The sequence below is a fragment of the Musa acuminata genome, chromosome BXJ3-6 (genome assembly GCF_036884655.1).
Source record: "Musa acuminata AAA Group cultivar baxijiao chromosome BXJ3-6, Cavendish_Baxijiao_AAA, whole genome shotgun sequence".
NCBI classification, from domain to species: Eukaryota; Viridiplantae; Streptophyta; class Magnoliopsida; order Zingiberales; family Musaceae; genus Musa; species Musa acuminata.
In genome coordinates, this window is record NC_088354.1 from 35,090,099 (window position 1) to 35,107,251 (window position 17,153).

The window sequence follows — 17,153 nt, forward strand, 5'->3', positions numbered from 1 at the left end:
AGCACTTCTCCTCTTCATCGATCGGTCTTCGTCCCAAGATTCACGGACAACCTCTTGCTGTATGATAGTTCCCCATACATGGGTGAGGACTTGAGCCAGCCAGTAATTGGCTCTTAAATATGAGTAGAGATCTGCAAATATGGGTGAATGTAAACAGTGAACGATTAAACAGAGAATAAATTGTTCTTAGAGTTTACTCTCTTTCCTTATATTTTCTCTTTTTCTATCTCTTTCATACAAATTATTTGGGACATACACCAATCACGCCCACGTATTTCTTATATATAAATCCATAGAATTCATAATCTGGTGCTGATGTGAACAAACTATGATTTGAGAATAGGTGATGTAGTGAGGACAATTGGCACATCTCCTTTCACTCATCTTATAACGCAGCTTCCTCACTATCTTTTCCAGCAAATACATGTACATGAAAGAAAATACATGGCAGTTCTCCTCATTCCTTATTCTATGAAGCTATGATTTTAGGGTTTGTATTTGTAATTTAGGATCATTATTCCACAAATTAATTATATCTAAATGTAATTCTGATAAATACTGCACGGAAAAAAATATTTAATATAATTACACTAGTTAGTATCAATCAAATAAACTATATATATATAATTAATTTAAATTATTATCAACTAAATTAGCTATAGTACAAAAAGTTGTGACAAGATGATGATGCATTGCTCTCTACTTGCCTGATTCCTACCCTATCTGATTTTACTTTGAGAAGTCGATCCTAAGATTGTAGTATAAATGATCGAGTTCTTCAGATCCTTCAAAATTTAGGGATGAGATTTTGGTCGGATTCTAATTAGGCAAATTTATTTGGTAATGTCTGATTCGAATTAGGACTGTTTTCCAACATAATTCGATTCCATTTCGGATTTGGAAACCGGCATGCGTATAAAGCCGCTCCCATGGTAGGAAAACCAAGATGACATAGCGGAAGCGCGCGAGAAGAAGAAGGCGACGATGGAGGGTCATCATTGTGCTGGCCGGGTTGGTTGGGTTTTCTTTGCTAAGCTAAAGGAGGGGAGGCCGCAGTCGGAATCGTGTAGGCTATCGGCTCCGGTGGTGATGAAGCTCCGCTACACTGTGTTGCACTTTCGTGGAGGTCGAGTGGTGCAGGAACCGCCGTGCCCCTACCACTACGTCGTGTTCACCCTCGGCGAGTTCCTCCAGCATGATTCTCGTCGCCAGGCGATCTCCTTCGTTCTCTTTCGCTTAGGAACCTACGACTATAGTTTCCGTGACGTTTGGCGGTTGGAGGAAGAACTCTTCGCCTTCTGCAATGATCCAGTTGAGTCGGCTCTCCGCATGGGCAGAGGGATCGAGATCACCGTCGGCCTACGCTTCTACCGCCACTCGATCAGAATGGAGCCTTCTTTCGACGAAGGCGTCGGCGGGGGTTTCGGCGGTGTGCCGGCGTCGTCGGATTCGGTGAAGGAGCTGGCGGTGGTGAAGTATCAGCGTGGAGGAGATGTCCGAGAGCATAGTTGCATGATCTGCTTCGAAGAGTTCGACGAGGGCGTGGAGGTGACGCGGATGCCATGCATGCACGCCTTCCATGGCGGCTGTCTCACTCGATGGTTGGAGAGCAGCCATCTCTGCCCTCTCTGCAGATACGCCATAGCCGCTTCCGCTGATCCCTGAAGCGCTTCTCGTCTTCATCAGTCTTCTTCCCAAGATTCACGGCCGACTTCTCCTGCAGAGTCCCTGTAGATGTTAGCGTATGGTGTTCCACATATATATTGGTGAGTACTTGGAGCAAGTTATTGGCTCCTGTGGAGTAGAGAGTTGCAAGGTGTATTCATGTGGGTGATTGTGAACAGTGGGGAACTCAACAGCGAATAGATTGTTCTTGGAGTTCACTCTCTTTCATTATAGTTCTCTTTTTTCTGTCTCTGTAATAAGGTAAGGAGTTCGCTTTTCATTTAGTAAGTCTGTAATAAGGTATGCCTGAGAAAGTTGCTTCACATAGGACAGTCTTGGTAATCTGGATTAATGAGAGAGAATATTTCCTTTGATTGTTGTTGTCATGTAGGCTATCCAGGATGCTCTTTGTGTCTTGTAGGAGTTGACTAGATACTATGGGTTAAGTGTTGATTGATTGAAAATAATAATATTTATCTCCGTATTGTACTTAAGTTAGGGGATTACAGTGGATCTCGATTAAGTTACCTAGGAAATATGTAAGTGATATTTTAGTTATTTTTTTTGTCTTTGATGAACCGTTCGTATAGGCCTGCGATATGTAAAATCTTATCAACGAGTCGTCTATCCTTTTATGTTTGAGTATATCTTACAAGGGGTTTGTATTAGGTTTCGTAGCCTTATTTTTCTTAGATCATTTGGTTGTTTAAAACTTTTGAATGGAGTTTGCTAGCAATTGTCTCAAACCCTCTAACCTATAATTTGCATGAATTTTCTTATGATGAGAGGAAATACAAAAACATTAACTATCTTGGTATCTTAGAACCCCTTGTAGCATAAGATTGGATGAGGTTATAAGATATGATCCATGGTTGGTTTATCACTTATCCTTGATGTTAGGACTTTGCACATGATGGTTTAGACTTAGATCATTTATCGTACAATCATTCTAAGCAAGCAACGTATACTTATTTTATTTGTTAAATGAAGTGTTTTCCTAAGTTATGGTTGTGTGATCCTAAGTCATGTTTGGATGAAGTAATAAGTTCATGAACCCTTTTTTTTCTTTTCTAGGTCCTTTTGTGAGGTTTCAAAATGTTGACTATTTATGGATAGATATAATGACGGTATATGACTTAGACAAAATCAACTAAGTCCAAGATAACTGGTATTGAATCATTTAAGAAAAATAAACAAAGAATCATGGTGAAGTAAATAACCAACCTTGAGAACAAGTGGACGTTCAATATTGAAATGAATAACCAACCCCTTAGATAATAGACATCGTGAGAACAAGCAAGTTGAAAAAAATATGTGTGAGAACAAATGTTGGGGTGGATGAGTTTGAGTTACTACTAACATTGTCAATCTAACTTGATAGCGCCAAATGCAAATAAGAGTGCTCGACTAAGTATGAGACATGCAAACTAGGGAATGGTTGATTAATGACCATAAGAGTTACTATAAGGACTCACAAAGGCAAGGTAAATTGATAACTCTAAGAATTCAACACTTATGCAAAAGACATTATATGTAAGATAACGACTATCTACGATCGTCCTAGGATGACCAAGAGGGGAAATGATGATCCTTTGAGTGAAAGATATTCTTCTTGATATAGGGCAAATACTTTGTTATGACCCAGGTTTTCTGAAGTTTTCAATAGTTGTGCTACACCTTCAAGACACACTAGAGGATCTATATTGATTAAGTATCATAATTGAGCAAGTGTGTTTATATTTTATAACCACCCACATGATGCGAAGAAGATAGAATGCCCTTATGGAAGAAGATCTAATACTTTTAGCATGGAAAAGATTCAAAATGGAAAGCTACTCCACTAGGACATGTATTCATATAAGAAGTCTTGGATCTTGGTGGATGATAATATAAAATGAAGCACTACCAATTATAATATTTTTAAATAGACTTATAATATTTTTAATTAATAAAAATATTATAAATTTGTTTAAGAACACTAAAAGTGAGCCTTAGTTTAAATCTCTATTAATCTTAATCATTTACTTTATTATCATGCTTAAAATATTATAAATTTATTTATACGAGAGTCGTAGTGGTTTTAATAAAAATTATTTCATATATTAAAAAAAACAAACAAACATTTTAATTTTTTCACTTAGCCTTAACATATGTTTATATATTTTGAGGAACCTTAAAATATTTGTTTTCATTCATTGTGGAAGAATAATGATGAGGATCAGAATATCACCACACCATTATGATGGTCTAAATGAACGTTAAGAGCTCCAAATTATTAGATAAGAGTCATATGACCTAAATGCCCATAAAAAGCTCATCATATATATATATATATATATATATATATATATAATTTTTTAAAATTATAGTAAGCTTTGGGTATGTGACACATTTATATTTAGCTTTGGACTTGTATGAGGTCATCATAGGGGAGTGTCATGCACATATTTTTTAGTGGACATTGGAGTGGATACAAAGCTACATCTTATGAATCCTTAACTCCCTCTTTTCTAGAAGAGGGTATATAATATTTATGCAAGAGTAAATAGTTGAATCCATACTCACTACTCTTTTAGAAAAAGATATATGGTACTCATCAAAGAGTGGACACTTGTCTTCATCTTATGGATCCTTGCCATCTTCTCTTCTAAAAGGGGGCATGTGTCACTTATCCAAAAAATATCTATCCTTTTGACAGCATTGTAACCCTACCCCACATATTTTAGAATGAATGAATAAACCATCAAAAATCTTAAGTGAGAGGCCCGAGGAGAGAGTCATTAAAGAGAAAGTCTAAGGGTGAGAGGCCTTGCCATATCTTTTTTCCATTCCTTCTTTCCCACCATCTATCTCCTTTGTCTTCATCGCAACAGCATCATCACCATTGATCACCATCAATGCATCCGTCATAAATAACCATCTTCTTAAGTGCCACCACCTCTACCACACCATTCGCTTGGCCACCATATTAATGTTTAAGGCTTAGAACATTAGATCATTTATTTGTGTTAAGAATTATTTACAAAAGAAATATTTCTTTCTCTTAAAACTTGTTTGATATATTAATTCAAGGAATAGGATTAATCCAACCTCTTATCATATCTAGTTTAAGATTAGCTCTAGCACACTTTATTTTTGGCCCTTCTACCCAAACTGAACTTTTTAACCTCATTTGATTACCTTTATATTTTTATTTTATACTTACTTATTTATATTTATTAAATCATTACTCAAACTAATTGAAGTTAATTGAGTAGATGAGTTAGCATCCTCATTATTGTCACTTATCCTTCCCAAGCTTTTTGACTTAATCATCTCTCACCATACTTTTTTTTTTTCTCACTACATATCACACCACTCACCCCACATTAGGAGCATAGGTTCTTATAAGATACTATAGAGGGTTGGTGATAATATCTATATCATTGAGTTATTTAAAGACATATGCATTACTAATGTCTTTAATATGGAAGATTTATCATCCTACTATAGTATTAATGCAGTACTAAAATGGAAGATTTAAAGACATCACCCTATTGTAGTAGTAATGCAGTATAGTAATGCATTACTACTACAATAGGGTGAGCCCACATCACCCTACTGTAGTAGTAATGCAGTACTAATATGGAAGATTTAAAGACATATGCATTACTAATGTCATTAGAGCCCACCTCAAAGATATTCTCAGGCATGCAGTAGTAATAACACAATCATTCCTTTTCTTCCATCTTAGTATCCGTAATTCTAGAGTTTCCTTCACATTTGACTATTCGAAAATAAGTTGAGAACATATTAGACAACCAACTCGGGATCTCTCTCTCTCCTATAAGGAATACAAATACTTGGTATGGTCGAATGTACAATCCGATCTTAAGGAGACATAGATTTCAAAAGATGAGTTATGATTAATAGACCTTGACATCCTAGAGCAGTATCTCAATTTTCATTCACTAGAAGAGAGTTGGTAGGGCTTAAAGTACCACCACATCAATACAACGGCCCAAGAGGATTCAAAAAGCTTCGGATCACTACATTAGAGCTACATAGGCCTAAATACTCATAAGGTCACATCCTGCATATATTTTATTTTCTTATTAGATTATAGGAAGATTTGGGCATAAGACATATTTGTATTTGGCTTTGGGCTTAGACTTGTATAAGGCCATCAAGGAGATATCATGTATATGTCTTAAAGTGCATGTGGTAGATGATCTTAAAATGAATATATATCTCAATCATGAATCCCTAACACCCTCACTTCTAGAAGAGGGGTACGTGACATTATGCAATGATGAAAATTTTTCTTCATCCTATGGATCCTTATCCACCATTATTCTAGAAGGAGGTATGTGACAATCATCTAAGGGTGGACACTTGTTTCTATCATATAGATCCATATCTACTTCTCTTATAGAAGGGGACATACGTCACTTATCCAAGGGACATCTATCCTTATAAAAGTATTATAAAGATAGGTCATCAATTGCATAATTGGTCTTTGTCTATTTCAAGTTGTACTTGGCTATCAACCTAAAAAACCTATTGATCTTACCCTTGTTTCTACTAACTTTTGTCTCTTAAACATTGCTAAATTTTTTGCTAAACACATTCATGTATGATAAGATCAGATGAAAGATTACTATGAGCAATAAATTATATAAGTCACTAGCATATGTACATTATAGGTATCAATCTTTTTGTGAGGGAAAATAAGTGATGTAAGGATTCGACTTGAGAAAAATCTCATCAGGGATATAAAAAAGTTATATGTCAGGAACATAAATCTCATCAGGGATATAAAAAAAATTATATGTCAGGAGCATATATACTTATAAGATACTATCGAGAATTTATCTTTAACATGGAAGACTTATCACTTTATCATGAGCTGCTAGAGCCCACATTAAATATATTCTCTAGCACATAGTAGAGATATTAAGATCATCTCTTTTCTTCCATGCTAATGCCCATAGTTCTAGAGTTTCCTTCACACTTGAGATATTTTGTATGATTGATAAACCCTGGCCTCCTAGAGTAGTATCTCAGTTTTTATTCGATGGAGTTGAATTTTTCTATCAGGGAGAGACATTTAAAGCAGAAAAAATTATGTTGGGCCGGAGAAACATGTCAAAAGATTGGACGTCGTGCCGAAGGATCGGTAGATGTATCGACAAAAGGCTTCGGGCCACGGTTTCGGGCATCGGGCTAAGAAGAGTGGATATTGTGCCAAGGATATCGGAGTTGCGGAGGTCAACTGACCAATTGGACGATAAGCCGTAAGAAAGGATGATGGGTCGAAGAATCGGATGAAGCGTCGATGGACCAATGACATGTCGGACAATATGATTCATGCTTAATAATAATTATCTAGATCGAAGTATATTTTACATGTATAGGATTAACTACGATAGCAATGTATAAAGCCCAGACACAGTCTCTGAGAGGCTACAGGCGGTGGTACCGCTCAGTGTTAGACTAACACCGATGGTGGTATCGCCCGTACCCAGAAAACCCAGGATGTGATATTTTTAGGCTCCAAGTTTGAATTAACTTGAGACCTATAAAAATCCCTCTCATCTCTGGTTAAAACACACAAGTATTGAGAGTAAAAAAAAAAAAGAAACGCTGCTGTAATCTTATGTAAACTCCTCTCCTTCTAAGTGTTAGAATAGTTTGAGAGAGGAGTAAGTGAGGGTGTAAGGGTTATTTTCTAAACCCGATAAAAGGAGAATCGAGTTGTAAAAGGAGGTTGGTCTTCACCTATTGAAGGAAGACCGATAGTGGATGCCAGTGGCCTTGATGGAAGAGGAATCGGTGGAGTGGATGTAGGTCACGAGGACCGAACCACTATAAAAATCTAGTTTGTGTTTCCTTCTTGCAATTTACTTTTATAGCAAACTGCATTTCCTCCTTACTGTGCTTTTACTATGCCTACGCTAACGAACAAGCATTGAATTTCAAGTTATCTTCCGAGTTCGATTTTTATTATACGAAACATTTTTAGAACCGACATTTTTACTGTTATACTAATTCACCCCCCTAGTGCCAACTCGTTCCTAAAAATATTTTCTTATTAGATTATAGTATGATTTGGGCATGAGACATATTTGTATTAAGCTTTGGGCTTAGACGAGGTTATCAAAGGAGATGTTATGCACACATCTTAAAATATATATAGTAAAGGATCTTGGAGCAGATATATATATCTATCATATGAATTCATAACTCCCTCCCTTCTAGAAAAATGGTATATAATATTCATGCAATAATAGATATTTATCCTCATCGGATCTTTATCTACTATTATTTTAGACAGAGATATATGATACTCATCCAAAAGTGTACATTTATCTTTTATCCTACGAATTTCTATTTACTTTTTTTTTCTAAAAGTGACTATGTGTCACATATTTGAGGGATATCTATTTTTATAAAAGTACTATAAACCCCAATCCCCCTATTTTGAAATGAATAAATGAACAAAGAATTAAATACTTGTAGCCACTAAGAACATGAGGTAAGAGACCTAAGTGTTGAGAGAGTCCTTAAGGGTTTAGAGACCTCATCCTATCATTTTTTTATTTTTTCTTTCCCACTATTCATCTCTTTCATCTTCATCGTAGTTGCATCATAGTCATTATAACAATGATACCACTATCAAAAAGAACTATCATATTTGCCTTCAATCATTGTCAATGCAACCTCTATTGACAACCACCACCTTAAGCACCATTGCCTCTATCACTCAAACCATTTTGTTACCATTTTAATATTCAGGGTCAAGAACATTAGATTATTCTATTTATGTTAAGGATTATTTATGAAAAAAATATTCTTTGTACCCCAAGTTTATATGATATAATAATTAAGAGAACTTGATTGGTTCAGCCAATATTATATCTTTTCTTTTTTATAATTTTTTTATTATTGTACTCTGTTCTATTATCGACGAAGAGAGAAAACAGTGTTCTCTATTTACCATAATTAAACTCTATTATTTTAATATCGAGCTATATTTCGATGCGTGTTACGAAGGAATTGATTCAGCATCTAATATTGAATACCTTTTGTCAACAGCGAGCTGCAAAGATTGACTTATAAGTGACGATGTCATAAAAGCTTTCAATTCCCTAAATTTTGACTCATAATCCATTAAAGACGGAAGCAGATTCTTTCTACCGTAGGGTTTCAACACGTGTCGAATGGAACTGCTTTCGGAATCCACGCAGCAAATTTATGTGGCAATGGAATCTATATTTTGCCATCGAGCTATATAATAAAATATTAAAAATTAAAAAAATTAATTCTACATTTTGCTATCGAGCTATATTTTGGATGTCAATGATTGATTGGTTTTAGGGAGGAATTAATTTGGTGTCTAATAGTGAATGGCTTCCGTCAACACGGAGCAGGAAAGAGTTGACTTAATACATATGACGTCATAAAAGCTTTCGATTTCCAATTAAATCTTCACTAATAATCCATCAAGAACGAAGCAAGTTCGTTCTACCGTAGGATTTCAACACGTGTCGAATGGAACTGCTTTCGGAGTCCAACCCGCAAACTTATGTGGCAATGGAAATTACGCGTCCGATTGTCTTTACGATTTGTACTCGATGAATTCCATCCCGTCTCGGATTCGCAGACCAGAATCTCTCTCTCTCTCTCTCTCTATAAAGCCACTCCATGGTAGGAATTAAGCCGAGTTCACACGGTTGAAGTGCGACAAGAAGGCGATGGCGACGATGGAGACGACTCCTCTCCATGGCCAGGCCGATTGGGTTCTCAGGGCCTATCAAACTCATGGGACGCCGGCATGGGCTCCGGTGGTGATCAAACTCGGCTACACCGTGATGCACATTCTTGGAGGTCAAGTCGTGGAGGAACCGCCCCGTGCCTACCACACCTTTCTCTTCACTCTCGGCAACTTCCTCCACCAAGCATCTCGCCGCCAGGCGATCTCGACCGTTCTCTTAACCGCCGGCGTCTATGGTTATGACATCTGCTTCGCCGAGCAGTTGGAGAGACAACTCGTTGCCTTCTGCAATTATCCAGTCGAGACGGCTTTGAACTCGGGCAACGGGTTCGACATGGTCGTGGACGTACTTTTGGCCCACTTCCCGATCGATGAGGAACCTTCTTCGGACGTCGAAGGCGTCGGCGAGAACGGGGATTTCGGCGGCATCCCGGCGTCGACGGATGCGGTGAAGGAGCTGGCGGTGGTGAAGTACGAGCGTGGAGGAGATGTCAGAGAGGAGAGTTGCATCATCTGCTTCGAGGAGTTCGACGAGGGCGTGGAGGTGACGCGGATGCCATGCAAGCACGCCTTCCATGGCGGCTGTCTCACTCGATGGTTGGAGAGCAGCCATGTGTGTCCTCTCTGCAGACACGCCATACCTGCTTCTGCTGATCCCTGAAATGCTTCTCCTCTTCTTGATCTCCCCGAGATACAGAGACATCTTCTGTTTCCTTCTTCTGGACTGCATATTGCTAATGATGAAGAGAAAATAAGTGGCAGCCGATGCAGTCGATTCAAATGGTAGATAATGGCGTTCGAGTTTTACATACATTGATGAGGATATCTAAATATTGTTTCTTTATCACATTGTTTTAGCCGTTGACACCACTTTTAATCTTCTAGCATGATATCTAAATATTTGACAATCCGTACATTTAATCAAAAATTTCTATATAATTTAGGATACTATAAGATTAATTTTTAAAACTTTTTAATTAATTTCATTATTAAAATTTTATATTTAACATTAAAGGTCAATATTCCACGTATCAACTATTCCCAACATTTTGATTTTATTAAGATGAATTTTTAAATAATTAAAAAATCATAAATATTTAGGAAAATATGTAAGAAATACCATTATAATCACAAGGGAGGGGAGGGATTTTTGATTGTAAAACCTGGCAAAGTTTAGATCATAAATTGACCAATAAGATTGATATATATTTTATTTTTAACTCAAAATTTTGATTTTAAATTCTTTTAGTAAGCATTCAAATTTGCAAGATATATCTTAGGTATTTTTTTATAAAATACTCATATTTTAGATATTTTCTAAATAATTATCCTTATTTTATTTTTTTAGATATTTTCAAACCACACCTCTAGTTTAAACAGTTACGCTTCATCAATAGTCACTATTTTTAAATATTTTCTAAATATTTTCTAAATATTTGTAAATATTTTCTAAATAGTCACTATCAACTTCATCGTCACTATCACCTTCATCGTCATTCTATCATGGATAAAGTCATAAATAAGATGTTTGATGTGATGTAATACTTATATATATTCGCGTATTTTGATTTTATTCATGTTTTATACAACATGTAGATGGCTTATAATAGGTTTGGTAGCCTCATTTTGGTTAGCTTTTGTGGTCATTTTAGGTTTATAAATGTAAGTTGTGTGCAATTATCATGTATAAGTAGAACTGCTTAAAAACAAACTATCAAAGTAGTCATTTTATTGATTTTCTAGCTCCAAAGAGTAGTGCCAAGTGTCAACCAACATAACACCCAAGAGCTATCTAGGTGGCACATGGCTAGATAGGCTTTTGGGATAGTGTTTAGGGTTTTTACAATAGTATCATGTGGGCACTTGTGAGGATTTTTACCAATGACAAACTACCTTGGACCCTTTGTCACATGACCATTGAGAGTTTGCAAAATCTATGTTTGTAATATACATCGTCTATCAAATGTTTGCTGAAATGACTACTTATGAATCATAAGTTAAATGCTTTCTCTAATTTGTCTTCTCTTTTGTATGTCTTTAAGAGCCATAAGAGGATTTAGATAGGGTAATTTTTTAAGTATAAACATGTAAGAGGGTCACATGACTTATGCAAAACCAACTAAGTCTATGACATATGGTATTAGAGTTGGATAAGTATACTTAGAAATATTTTGCATATAAACATAGGGGACTTACCAGGGTTGCATTAATAGTAGTCAGCACGCACGACTATTTAAGAGAAACGAGCATAGAGATGTAGGGAAAGGAGTCACTTAGAGGAGTGTGCATTCAAGATTAGTATTCAAAGAAATAGCTAACCCTTCACACAAGAGGCACCACAAGAACAATCGAACTAGAAAGAATGTATAGTATACAGAGGTTAGGATGGTTGACTTCGAGCTAGGACTTGACGTTAGCAACTAAACTTTATGGCGCTTAAGGCAAACATGACACTTGGTAAAGGATAAAACTATGAAAGGTCGGATGGGTTACTCAATGATCGAAAGGGTTGTGTAAAGCTTATAGAGGTGAGAGAAATTACTAACTTAAAGAAATTTATTACTTATGCAAGAGCTTGTACGTAGACGATGGACTATTTGTGACTATTCTAAGGTGACCAAAACTTGGTGCTATTGAACATTGAAATTTTTTCTTAAACATAGGAAGGAAACTTCTATATGAAGATAAATTATACAATAAGTTCAACATATTACTTAGTCATGAGGGGCACAACAAGGGTTGAATTGGAAGAGTTCAAATCTAGCAAGTGCATTCATGGGAGCTAAATAGTGCATAACTCGTTCAGCAAAGTAGAACAGTCTAAGAGGATGAAAATCTCTAAAACTTCTAAAAGGAAAGATGTAAAGACGAAAGTTGCTCTAATATGACATATATATAGGAGGGATAAGTCTCGATTCTCCGAAAGAAGAATTATATGCAACATATTACATATGTTGAGGAGAGATACCTTAAAGTAACAACTCCATAAAGTTTAATGAACTGAGCAAGCGACGAGAAGTTATCGTATGAGATAATATATTGGTGGATGCATTGCGAGATCAGGTGGGAGAGAAAACGAAAACAACACTAAATGAAAGCATACTTAGAGTCGATGTAGAGATTGGACTTAATGGAGAGTTGACCCACGGATGGTGGGCACGAGGGCCACCATCAATTCAATACAAACCGATGAGTGAAATAACTTAGATGAAACTTGGTGAAGTGCCCAAGCCGTATGAAAAGAGTCGACATAGAAGATCGAATATGAAGTGGAGATATGAAACTTTCCTTGAACAAAAGTCAAAAACATGAACTCTTATAGAGGCAAGAGCATAACTTAATTTATCAAGGTGAAGTTGGGGTCAGAAGGCCTTGGCATGGGGCAAGAGGACATGCAAGTATATACTCTTGAAGAATATGCCATTGTATTATCATTCGAGTTTCCATGAAGGAAGTGGTGTGCAATAGAGATTGTGCTGAGAACAGAAGCCTAGGATCTAAATAATGGCATACTAATTTTAACAAAGTTAGTGAACTTCAAGGGCTACTAGGCAATGGAATGCCCTAGAGCTATGGTTCTTCTAGGTGTGACTCGAGAGTAGGTAGACGAAGATCAATTTTTAAAGGAGTGAACACAATAAATGGTGGCAAAGGCCCTCTAATGTGTTGGCAAAGGCCACACATAGAGATATTACAGTTTGAGTTTATCTCATAAAGATCAAAATATAATAAAAATGTTACTGAGAGGTAACATGGTACAACAGATCGTGTTAAAACAATTCAAGACAAAATGACACACATAAGAGAAGTTCCGTAAGAGATATGATCATACGGAAGTATGATTGAGAGCAATTATGAGCTCCACTTCAGTGAACAATACGACAAGAAAGGCTATGAATTCATTGAGTGAATGTCATAGTACCATAGAGGTGGGTGTTTTATATGTGCATCGAATTTTATATTGGATGAAAGCCTTATTCATCAACATATAAGGGCTATATACCACCGAGGAAAAATTTTGAGTGTATATACTAGTAAGTCCCATGGGAGTTACTTGATCATACAAAGGTATGATTAGAGCAATTGGGTAGTTTGACTGCTCCAATGCTTATATTCGCTTAAGAAATCTTAAAATGCCAGAGAACAAGACTAAGTAAGCGAATGTTGTTACCAATGAAGTAAACCAGAATATAATCGGTATAAGCCGAACAACATGAAGGCAATGGCGATGCATGAGAGTTGTAGTTTAGAGGGAATTGCTCAGAAAACATAAAGGTATTGAAGTAAGTGGTCAAAAGGGATGAGGAAGTGATGATGGATTTAGAGGGACAACTACACAAAATCAAGTATTGATTAGAATAGAGGTGGAGTTACAGGAGTGTCATAGTGTCGCAGGGACAAATATATCATTAGCTTAGAAAGGAATGTAGATATAAGATGACATATAATAGGGTCATGAGTTTGACAATGTCATGGTACCATATAGGCATGACTTTTATGGAGTTATCGATTCCTTGCTCTCATGAAGGGTGAGTACTTGATCATGAAAGAAGCCAAGGAGGCGAAGAATATAAAGACAAATTCCAAGTACTAAGATAAGGCTAATAGCCAGAGACAAAAAAAACTTCGCAAGACCAGTGTCAACGATCTTTTTATCTAAATAGTTGAAAGTGAGGGACTTCGGATCGATGCAAGAGTGCTCGACTAAGGAAGGGCGAAGTCAAATAAATTTTACCTTATCAACTCTTAAAATAATAGGCGAAATTGAATTCTCTAGTTTCTTATTTATCTTATAAAGGAGCTCTTTCTATGTTTAAAGATCCTTCGAATAAAGTGAAAGATAATAGTTTTTAAAATCTCACCAATGATAATTGGCATTATCGAGAGTAGACTATTCACTTTATTTTCTAATAAAATGTCAATCAAAAGCAGAAATGATACTGACCTACTTAAAAATGATAACTAAATGGAGAGATATTGATGGGTATATTTTGTGAAGGAAAGACCTCAAAAACTTTAAAGTTTGTGAGGCAATGCTTATTCAAGTTCAAATAAGCATCCACCCAATTCAGGCAAATGTTTAAGAGACTAGTTCATAATAAGGAAGGACTTTTTTTTTCATCTATCTACAATAACTTATAATGATCAATATAACTTAGTCGATTCTATATTAGTGTCCGAGTCATTGGTGAGTTGAAGTAACATGGCAGATTAAAGTTCGACTACTCAATAACAACGATGGAGAGTAGTTGGGAGCCAAAAGGTGCGTTGTAACTAGAGTATAAGATTAAAGATTTAACAAAAGTTAGAAGATGTAGCATCTGTAAAGACTTCGACAAGGACATTAAAGGAATAAGTGGGAGAGAATGTTATAGATGAAATTGTAAATAGGGTGTTCGATATAATGCTCATACATGTCTATGTCTTTTGGATTTGTTCATGTTTTGCATAACATGTAAACAATTTATAGTAGGTTTGGTATGCCCATTTTGGTTGGCTTTATTGGTCGTTTCAAGCTTGTAAATATAGATTGTGGGCAATTATCGTGTAGAGATAAAATTGTCCAGAAATAGACCATCCAAGTAGTCTTTTTGGGGGTTTTCTAGCCCCATAGAGTGGTGTAGAGTGTCAACTTACATAAGACCCAAGAGCTGCCTAGGTGGCATATGATTAGATGAGCCTTTGGGATAGTATTTAGGGCTAGTTCATTACCTTGTTTCGTAGTAGTATCATATGGGGACTTGTGGGGACTTTTAACCGCGACGAATCACCTTGGACCATTTGTCGAGTAACCATTTAGAGTTTCTAAAGTCTATATTTGTCATTCGTATTGCCTATTAAGTGTTTATTAAAATGATTGCTTGTGAATACCAAGTTAAATAGTTTATATAACTTATCTTCTAGGTCCTCAAGGGATTATAAGAAGTTTCGGAGAAGTTGACCTTTTGTGGATGGACATGCAAATGTATCACATGAGTTAGATAAGACTAGTTAAATTCGTGATAGCTCATTGTCCATTTATTGTCATTGCTCGCCATCCACGATGGGAGAAGAAGGGAGGAGATGACGGAAAGGAGAGAGAAGAAAAAGGAAGAGAGGGAGAGAGGAGGAGAGGATGAACTACTGGAAAGGAGAGGAAAAGATGAGAGGGAAAGATCAAGCAATGGGAGAGGAGAGGGGAAAAACAGGATAATATGATGATGATGACAACCAAGGGAGAGGGGTGGACGAGAAGGGGTAGTTTGAAATAAAATGAGATAATCATTTGAAAAAATCTAAAATATAAGTATTTTTTTTTTAAATCATCCTATATCTTTAAATAGAATAATAAAAATAATAAAAATTAATTCAATATATTACTATCGAGCTATATAATAAAATATTAAAAAATTAATTCTACATTTTGCTGTCGAGCTATATTTTGGATGTCAATGCTTGATTGGTTTTAGGGAGGAATTAATTTGGCGTCTAGTAGTGAATGGCTTCAGTCAACACGGAGCAGGAAAGAGTTGACTTAATACATATGACGTCATAAAAGCTATCGATTTCCAATTAAATATTCACTAATAATCCATCAAGAACGAAGCAAGTTCGTTCTAACGTAGGATTTCAACACGTGTCGAATGGAACTGCTTTCGGAGTCCAACCCGCAAACCTATGTGGCAACGGAAACTACGCGTCGGATTGTATTTAGGATTTGTGCTCGATGAATTCGATCCCGTCTCGGATTCGGAGACCAGAATCTCTGTCTCTCTATATAAAGCCGCTCCATGGTAGGAATTAAGCCGAGTTCATTCACACGGTTGAAGTGCGACAAGAAGGCGATTGCGACGATGGAGACGACTCCTGTCCATGGCCATGCCGATTGGGTTCTCAGGGCCTATCAAACTCAGGGGACGCCGGCATCGGCTCCGGTGGTGATCAAACTCGGCTATACCGTGATGCACATTGTCGAAGGTCGAGTCGTGGAGGAACCTCCCCGTGCCTACCACACCTTTGTCTTCACTCTCGGCGACTTCCTCCACCAAACATCTCGCCGCCGGGCGATCTCGACCGTTCTCTTACGCGCCGGCGTCTATGGTTATGACATCTGCTTCGCCGGGTGGATGGAGAGACAACTCGTTGCCTACTGCAATGATCTAGTCGAGACGGCTTTCAACTCGGGCAACGGGATCGAGATGATCGTGGATGTACCTTTGGCCCACTTCCCGAGCGATGAGGAAACTTCTTCGGACGTCGAAGGCGTCGGCGAGGACGGGGATTTCGGCGGCATCCCGGCGTCGACGGACGCGGTGAAGGAGCTGGCGGTGGTGAAGTACGAGCGTGGAGGAGATGTCAGAGAGGAGAGTTGCATCATCTGCTTCGAGGAGTTCGACGAGGGCGTGGAGGTGACGCGGATGCCATGCAAGCACGCCTTCCATGGCGGCTGTCTCACTCGATGGTTGGAGAGCAGCCATGTGTGTCCTCTCTGCAGACACGCCATACCTGCTTCTGCTGATCCCTGAAATGCTTCTCCTCTTCTTGATCTCCCCGAGATTCAGAGACATCTTCTGTTTCCTGCTTCTGGACTGCGTATTGCTACAGATGAAGACAAAATAAGTGCCAGCGGATGCAGTCGATTCAAAAGGTGGATAATGGCGTTCGTGTTGTAAATACATTGATGAGGAAATGAAAGAAGTTTTTGAGTGGATTGCAAATGAAGTGTGTAATGAATTGCCTTTCTTAGGCAAAT

General features: G+C 37.3%; 2 protein-coding genes across 2 annotated transcripts; both read left to right on the plus strand.

Moving 5' to 3' along the window:
- The first annotated feature begins 9,401 nt into the window (after nucleotides 1-9,401).
- Nucleotides 9,402-10,082, plus strand: LOC103989827 (probable E3 ubiquitin-protein ligase RHA4A). The gene has a single exon (XM_009408772.2). It carries the CDS (start codon nucleotides 9,402-9,404, stop codon nucleotides 10,080-10,082), a length of 681 nt encoding a protein of 226 aa, XP_009407047.2.
- A 6,109-nt stretch (nucleotides 10,083-16,191) lies between these two features.
- LOC108953095 (probable E3 ubiquitin-protein ligase RHA4A) lies at nucleotides 16,192-16,926 on the plus strand. Its single transcript, XM_018827358.2, has one exon. The coding sequence runs from the start codon at nucleotides 16,192-16,194 to the stop codon at nucleotides 16,924-16,926; it is 735 nt and encodes a 244-aa protein (XP_018682903.2).
- Nucleotides 16,927-17,153: the final 227 nt, after the last annotated feature.

Bases quoted from the DNA above. Each gene is read 5' to 3' on its own strand.
- LOC103989827 (XM_009408772.2), top strand. From the start codon at position 9,402: ATGGCGACGATGGAGACGACTCCTCTCCATGGCCAGGCCGATTGGGTT.
- LOC108953095 (XM_018827358.2), top strand. From the start codon at position 16,192: ATGGTAGGAATTAAGCCGAGTTCATTCACACGGTTGAAGTGCGACAAG.